Source organism: Zonotrichia leucophrys, chromosome 1A, assembly GCF_028769735.1.
Source record: "Zonotrichia leucophrys gambelii isolate GWCS_2022_RI chromosome 1A, RI_Zleu_2.0, whole genome shotgun sequence".
In the NCBI taxonomy this organism is placed as follows: Eukaryota; Metazoa; Chordata; class Aves; order Passeriformes; family Passerellidae; genus Zonotrichia; species Zonotrichia leucophrys.
Window position 1 is genome coordinate 65,069,719 of NC_088170.1, and position 8,395 is coordinate 65,078,113.

The 8,395-nt window shown below is 39.7% G+C and overlaps 1 protein-coding gene across 6 annotated transcripts in view; it reads left to right on the plus strand.

The window, feature by feature from the left end:
* FAM107B (family with sequence similarity 107 member B) overlaps window positions 1-8,185 on the plus strand; it is a 93,049-nt gene extending 84,864 nt beyond the window's left edge. For all 6 annotated transcript variants that reach the window (XM_064702997.1, XM_064703000.1, XM_064702995.1 and 3 more), the window contains 2 exons: window positions 2,947-3,100; window positions 5,054-8,185. In XM_064702997.1, coding sequence (XP_064559067.1) covers window positions 2,947-3,100; window positions 5,054-5,170 — 271 coding nt within the window. In that variant the 3' untranslated portion in view covers window positions 5,171-8,185. The remainder of the gene's footprint in view (window positions 1-2,946; window positions 3,101-5,053) is intronic.
* The last annotated feature ends 210 nt before the right edge of the window (window positions 8,186-8,395 follow it).

Sequence of the window (8,395 nt, forward strand, 5' to 3'; positions counted from 1 at the left end):
TATTTGGCAGGAAGAGTCACATTATGGCAGTTCTTCTCTCTCTTTTTTTTTAATCCTTTAGCATTGTAGTATTTGAGAGGAGAAGGGGTCTTTTTATATGTAGTAGCAAAATCCTCACAAATGCTGGGCTTAGAGACTTAATTCTAAATGAATTGCATACACAATATAGCATTTCTTTAGTGATGAAGAAGGAGAGATATTTTACAGAATGCCAACTGAATTGGAAGAAACTGGCCTAAATAGGTGTTTGTCCTATTTTTTGTTAATGGGATTAAACATCAAAGTCAGTTCCTGGCACCAAGAAGTTTATAGTCATTGAAAGAAAAATAGTTGAAGTTTCCTGATGATCTTAATCTAGAGGATGTGAAGGCTGCAATAAATTAAGACTATTTTTTTTTCTTTTAAGTTTATGAAAGCATAAAGCACTTTAAAATAGTATGGAGTTCTTTTCTTCTAGGAAAATATCCTATTACACAGAAAAGTTGTGCAGACCTCAATACCCTCTCTTCTCTTATTGTAATTTTGATTAGCTGCAGCTGGTAATTTTAGATTCTTATTTATTGCTGCAGAAATAAATACTTTGAGGATTTTCACCAGCAGAAAAATTGGTATCCTTTAGCGGAGGGTTAGTCTTCTGTACTTTGCATCACTGTAGGAGCTCTGATAGGAGGCTTTTCAGTAATGTAGATATTAGGCTCTGTTCTGCTTTGTTACAGCAAATTTTCAGGTGTAAGGAGGACTTTCAGTGCTCTTATAGAATTCTGCTTAACATGCTGCTTATTTTGTTGCAAAGACTCAGTGCAGACATCAGCAGCTTCACTTTTTGGACTCATCAGCTCTGAACAGCCAGAAATGGATGTTGGAAGATGTTAGTACTGGCCCAGTCATTCTCCACTGTGAGGAGTGTCTGTCTCAGGTCTAGAAGTGGTGTAGTTTTCTACTTGCAGAAAGGGTCATTGTTTAAGGGAGGGGAAATAAAAAGGGATTCAGGTGGTGCTACCTCAAGGCACTGGTCACTTAAATTGTTTTTCCTTATTAGGAGTCAACCTCAGCTCTGCAGAATATTGGTGCTGTCCCTTCCAGAGGTTTTAGCCCTGTCAGCTCTCACTTGTGTTGTAACACACTTTGCTTGCTCTGTATCAAACCTTAGGATTTGTGATTTAACCAGAACAGTCACCAGGAGGGGATACCAGACCCCAGTTAGTCCAGTACCCACCAGTTTGTTGCTTTTCCTTTTTACCTAACAGTGGAAACAGGATTGAGTTTATAGTTCTGTTACAGACCTGCCACCCCCACCTGGTTGGACTGAGGGGTTTATTTACTTGTAGCTTCTGTGGGTTCCCTTTGTTACAGCACATCTGAACCAGTCAGTGCCTCTGCTTTGTTATGGTGCATCCTCAGTGAGAAAAGCAGCAGCAGTGATGTTACTTAGCAGCTGCTCCCTGGTTTGTGGCTGTTTTGACTCCTGATTGCCAGTGTGGAAGCTTCCACTGACTCTGCTCTCACCAATCCAGTAGTAGTAGTAGTGGTAGTAGTAAAAAAATTACTCCAGTTTTTCCTGCCTGACTTCAGTTTTATGTGCTAAAATGTAATTAAAATAGCATGAAACATAAAATATGAACACAGTCTTGTAGCTTCTGTTGCACTCAGGCCATGAGATCTATTATGAGAAATAGGGAACAGCATTTGGTGTTGCTAAATATTTGATTTTGCTGTCAGGGTATCTACAGGGATAGAGTGTTGCATAATATATGGAGTCATTCCTAGATGCCACCATAAAATGGCATTTTAATGTTTTATTGGACATGCTGTCAGATATGCATATTAATGAATAATTAAGAAACCACAGATGTATAGCAAGTAGGAAGGGTAAAAATACTCTTCCTGAAAGCTTATTCAGGTTATTGAATTTCTTAAAGTTGAAATAAAAAATGGTTGATGTTAAACTTAACGCTGGATGCTTTCACATAATTGTCTTCCCAGGAAAGACAACAATAACAAAGACAAATTTCAGATCTCCCTGCTCTGCTGTAAGTGATGCTAATACCTGAATAACAGGGAGAGCTTTGAATCTTATAACAAATTTTGAAACCATCACAGCGTAACAGAGATAAAAGAAACAGCTGAAGTCACAAAAATAAGTAGGAGTGAGTATCCATGTGTGTGCCTGTATAAATAATGTCATGCATCTTCCCAAGGAGGGAGCTTTCTCATTCCAGAGTAGCTGGCTTGGAAAGCAATTTGTGCTGAACAGGCTCAAAACAGTCAGTTCATGTAGCACCTAAAGGCTTCTCAGAGGGGGAATCCTCCAGGCTTTGTCTGGTCTCCAAGGTGATGGCAACTTTTTTATTCTGGATTTTTGTTGTCTTAGGCTCTTTGTGATGTAGCCTGGGAGCTCTGACTGGAAATAGCTTCACAACCGGGCATGGGTAAAGCTGTCACATTTTCAAGGCAAGGAGAGAATCCATGATTTCCAGGAGCAGTGTGACAGATTGCTTTTTAGTTTTGTCCATGCAGACTTCTGTGGGCAGAATAGCCTGCACAGGGCTGTCTGAACCCGGTCCTTCAGAATAATGAGGCACCAAGCAAATTCTTCGTGTCCAAAATTTGTTTCTAGTTCTGATAATGTCTTAATTTGTGATGGTTTTTTCAGTCCATTCTTCTGGAATCAAGATAATACACTGAAGGCTAAAGATGAAAGTTAATGAAGTATACAGGAGAAATACTGCCATGCACATTAAAGGGAAATATCTTAAAGGCTTAAATTCTAGCTTAGGGTACTGGTTAGAAATCAAGCAAATTTTGCATGTTTTTTCCTTTTATTTATTTATATCCCAATCCCTAAATAGGCAACTACTTGATTTTAATAAAGCTGCCTGCAATTCTGTGTGAATTCCAGCTAGTTGAAATGGATCTCTCTTTTCTCCCCCCTCATGTAACTTGCAGGGGTCTTGCACCTCAGAACAAACCAGAGCTACAGAAGGTGATGGAGAAAAGGAAACGAGATCAGGTTATTAAACAACAGAAAGAAGAGGAAGCACAGAAGAAGAAGTCAGACCTGGAAATAGAACTACTGAAACGGCAGCAGAAACTGGAGCAGGTGAGATGGGGAATAACAGACATTTACACATCTCCATCTGAGCTACTCACCTGAGGCTCCCTTTGTAGACAGAAAAGAAGCAGCAGCCAATTTTTGGCATATTTCCCTTAGTTAAATTCAGATATCTCTTAGGATAAGTCAAATCACGCTCTTTAATTACCTGTTGTCACTTACTGTACAGGAACTGCTTATGGGGTCTGCCTTTGGTCAAATTAGTCCTTCTCCAGGCAACAGGAATGTGTGTGGAGCACTGATGAAACTGTGGTGTTTTACTCAATTTTTGTAGTCTAACTATGATCCACTAAGAATGGCTATTAGGCTGCAGTACATCAAAATTACATTTCATGAATTAAAACCAACTGATTCCCCTGAGTTATGTAAGAAACTAGGATAATTTTTAAAAGCTCTTTTGTTGTTGTAAAATGTGTGAGCCCATTGATGTTTTCAAGTGAAAGAAAAAGTCCTCAGACCCTGTGCATGGAGATGATGTGGAGTTGGAGTTCCTTGTGGTGAAGCTTTTTGCCAGGCACCAGCCAAAATCTCTGTGCCTCTGGCTGCCCTTCATGTGCCTGGGAGGAAATATCTCTGCAGTGAAACAGCTCATCAGAGAAGCCACTGTGCATCGAGCAATTTTAAAATAAATTAATGCTATAAATAAATGCTTTAAAACAGTACCTCCTGTGTTTCTCAAAAGAAAACAATTAAGCCAAATAATTGCTGTTAAAAATTACATGTAATCCAATCATAGGTTTTAGGGTTTTATTATAGGTTGAGGGTGTTTTGTTTTAATTAGGTTTAGAAATATTTTTGGAGAAAGCTATTGTATTTTTAAGTATATCATTTTGTCATTTTTCTTATTTCTCTTAATGGCCCAGCTTGAGGGAAGATTTTATTTGAAACTGAGCCATCCAACATAGATTATGTAGATCAGAAAATTCTGTTTTAAAAGAGGAAAAGCCTGCCCATGCAAACAGTGCTGTGACTTTGTAAACATCACAGGACTGGCATTAATTGACAACATGACTCATGGAGGGACATTGTTCTGATTTATAGAAACAAGGCATGTCCCTTGTCTGTGAGCCAGAGACAAAGCAGAGATTATTAAGGTGTGCTGTACGTGGTCCCCATTAATAAGGGAGACCTTGGTCTGATGAAAAAGGAAAAAAAAAAAAAGCTCATTTCAGGCACTTTTGTTAGTTTTCTAAAGGGTTTTTTCCTCCCTTTCTGCCAACTGATCTGTCTTCCCAAAAGATGGCTAAAAGCAGTCCATATTCTGTGCCATGTGTGAGCCTGTGCTGGGTGGGCACTGCAGAGCCTTCTCACACAGAGCATTTCCATTCCTCACATGGAAATTTCAAGTGTCTGCATGGGCAGGAGCTCCAGCTTGGTTAAAAAGTCAGTGAATGGCCTCTCAAAAATGAATGGCTTAGGGCCAACAAAGATTTTTGGATTTTTATTGCTTTTTGTGATAGACAAACCAGATACTCTTAAAGAGGCTCAAGTTAGATACAGAACTTCATAGCTAAACTTTCAGAAATCAGTTCTGCAGGTGTGCTCAGTAGTAGCTGTTCACGTGTTCTCCCACGAGGCACATTCTTCCTTGTTCTGTGGTAAAAGCCAGAGAAGGAAATTACTGTTGTTTCTTTAATGAAGATGTCCAAGAATTTCTTAAAAAATGCTTCATCTTGTTCTTGTACTGAGCTTGCAGAGTTTTTGTCTGTCTGGCAAAGGTGGACATCTGGAACAAGCTAGAGCCAAGGATTTGAAAAGATTTATTGTTTATGAGAACAGATACTCCCAAAGAAAAGCAATTTTATCTTTTCCATGAGACAAAGAAAGGAAGCAATTTAAAGAGTTTGGCATGGCCAATTATTGAAACCTTTCGTTTTTTGTCTTGTATTTCAATGATGTGTTTTCTGAACTTTTTTTTTTAATATGTGATTCCCTTTTAAGCTGGAACTGGAGAAGCAGAAGATACAGGAAGAGCAGGAAAACGCTCCTGAATTTGTCAAAGTCAAGGGCAACTTGAGGAGGACGGTCCAGGAAGCAGCAGAAGCACCAGACTCCTAGAGCCAGAGCCTGCTTAGACTTCCAGCTTTCCTGCAGAGAGAGGCTTTTGCAAGTTGTCTCACATTTGCCCCTCAAGAGGCAAAATAACAGCATCAGCTGACACTTACTGAAGATGAGATTTTTAATTCCTGGGACGTGTGGATTAAAAAGACAATATCGTAAACAGATCGATTGCCAAATACAGTCCTGAGATCAATGGATAAGGAGTGTCTTTGTCAGTTCAGTGTCATGGACCAGGCTGACATGCTTTCTCAGAGATTTTAACCAGGGATATAGAGAAACTCCTTCAGTGTTGCACTGCTTTAACTCTTGTGATCCTCGTTTAGTGGAGATACACAGATTATATTTTGCTTTAAAACAGAAAAAAAATCCTCCTGTTATATCAAGCTTTGCTAAGCAGGTAGATGTCCTCCATCTAGACCTACAGCTTGTGTATATCCCACAATAATGTGTGTTTAGTTGGAATTTTTATTAAATCTAGGAGACTATGAGGTGTGCTGATTACTGCTGCCCATCCCCACTAGGATAGGTAGGTGTGGGCAAGATAAGAATGCTTAAAATTCACCAGCAGTGAAAAGTTAAGCAGCCTTAAAGCCCATTTCTTGCTGTTTGGCATGTAGAATTTGGGCTATGAAAGAATGAAAATCTGATGATCCTTTCACAGGGAGACTCCAGAGACTGATTTGTCTCTGTCTGGAAAGTTACACTGTTGTGTACAGGTCTGTGAAGTGCTACCTGTGAATTTACCTCTCAAAGCAAAATTATCTGTCTTCTACTTCTCATGTTTTGAAATCCTGCTTACTTTGGTGTTGTGGCCTTTCTCCTCCAAGGACATGCTGAACAGAGTACAGTGTTAACACATCACTTGGTAGTGTTTGAACTCATTTGCTGGAACTGACCTACCATCAGTTCCTACTCTGCTTGCAGACACATTGCTGTTTCTGCAGTAGAGAAGTGTTTAAACCAGACCAAACCAATTACTGAAATCTACTGAAATGGATTTTTTTACCCTAAAGTGAGGCATAAAATGAAATTCATTTTTTCCCATCCTTCATTCAGCCTCAAGAAAGAAGTTTGTTACCACTGAGACTTTGGGTCCAATTCTGTCATCTTCTGCCTTTCCACAAGTTGTCCTGTGACTTGCCATTACATAAAATATTGCTCAGCTTGCACAGGGATGACAGAATCTGATCCTTCATGCTTATGACTACTAGTTACCCAGAAAAGCCTGGGATGAGGAGTGGGGAACAGATTGTTCATGTAGGATTATAGAATTGGATTCTTACCTGGTGTGATTGGGTGCAGATGTATCTTCACAATGTGGGGACAAACCCTGATCTTCCTTGGTCAGAGCAGTCCTAGCTCTCACTGAAACTGTGTTCATACATACCTGCTGAGGATCTAATCCCTAGCCTTTGCCTTAGGATGCTAAACACAACAATTTCTACTTTGTAATTACATTGGACATAACTGTTTGAGAACACTTTTTATTAATATCAGCAGTGGCATGTTTGTATTGTAAAGGTGTGGTGGAGGGTTGTTTGCTTGGTTTTTTATAGTTCCTTTTGCCTTTCCTATAAGTATTGGACATTTTAAATACAATTTCAGATTAGCACTGGGGACAATACACTCACAATTAGAAATGTTTCCTAGATACAGACTTTAATTTGTTAAGATACAGGCATTTTTTGTGAGGACATAATCAGATTGAGGGTAAATTGAATTGTGATAAGCATATTGCCATTGATTTAGACTTGCAGTGTGACTCATGTCTAGAGGATTAAACGTGAAGATGGTCTAAGACTGTTCAGGTTATGGACATACAAAAGACAAAGGCCAAATGTAAGACTCTTCCATGTATTATCTCAACAAAGGAGCACCCTGAATGCTGCAGGTACTTCCCTCTCTTCTTCCTTTCTCTTGGCAAGAGAGGATCTTTTCTGGCAATACATCCTTCCAATGCTTGCACTGATTCTGTGTTGAGACATGCACTCTGTCTGACACTTCCACACCCCACTCATGCTTCATCTTAGCTGTTCCCAGCCTACCAACCATCCTGCCTCTTGGTTCCAGCTCCATGTTAACCTTCTGCTCAGTATGGAGAAGTCTAGAAGTGTGTGAGGAGACCTTCCTCTGGTTTGAGCAGACCATTTGGTGTTAGCCATTTCCCCTTGGTGATCATGGCAATCCTCCCACACATTCAGTGAATTCAGTGAAATGGAATCAGTGGCACTGGGAGTGGTGGGGGACAGGGACCCCCTGTGTGGCTTCAGTGGCTGTGCTGGATCTGGCCCTCAAGGCTAAGGGCAGCCTGCTTTCTCCCCAGGTTAGCCTGTGATTCAGGGTAGAGTTTCTCTTTCTGAAGCACAGGAGGCCAGAAAACTCCCTTGTACATACAGCATGAAGTGGTTTTATTTTTGTTTTTCATTGGAATTAACTCTCTGTGTGAACAGAACATCAACGTGTGTGTTAGAACATCTTTGAGTCCTGCTAATCCTAGGAACCCCAGCCACCTTCATATCAATTTTGACAGGAAAAAGCTTGATTTGAAGTCAGGATTGAGCAACCCTTCAATGGGTGGCCAGTTAGTCACACCACAAGTGTCCTGTGCAGCTACTCAAGTAAGAAACTGCTTGCAGTGAGCATAAGCAACTCCTGCTCTGCCCTTCAGCTCTGTGGGTTTTGAAGCAATTCAGCGAATCCTTCAGTGATCTGAAAATTGCTCACTTACCACTTTGTACTTTTTTAAAAACTCTTGCTTTTTGATAGTATAGTAGTAAATTTTTTAGCATTTTTGTGGCTTTAACATTCTGTTAATATCTGCACTTGTTTGAGTGTACATATATAAATATATATAAATATAAAAAGGGAGCCTTAATGGATTTGTTTTCATAATTTAATATTTTTTGTATTTGCTCTTGTATAATTGTTTTTAACTAAAGGTATTACAAGAATGAGGGTGGAATACTTAGAACCAAAGCTATGCTTAATAAAATCTACTACATGCTTGGTGTATGTGGTGGTGTCTGTCATATCCTGCCAAAAACAAAACTTTGGGGGCTGCACTGAGATATCCAGATTGTTTCACATTCTTCAGTGTGGGGGGAAGTATCAATATCATAATGACTCTTGGTTCCTTAAACCCTGCAAACCCTGTTTGTATGTGAAAAAGTTGGCAGGAGGAGTTTGCTGTGTCTCTGAACAGTATTATCCTTCAAATAAATT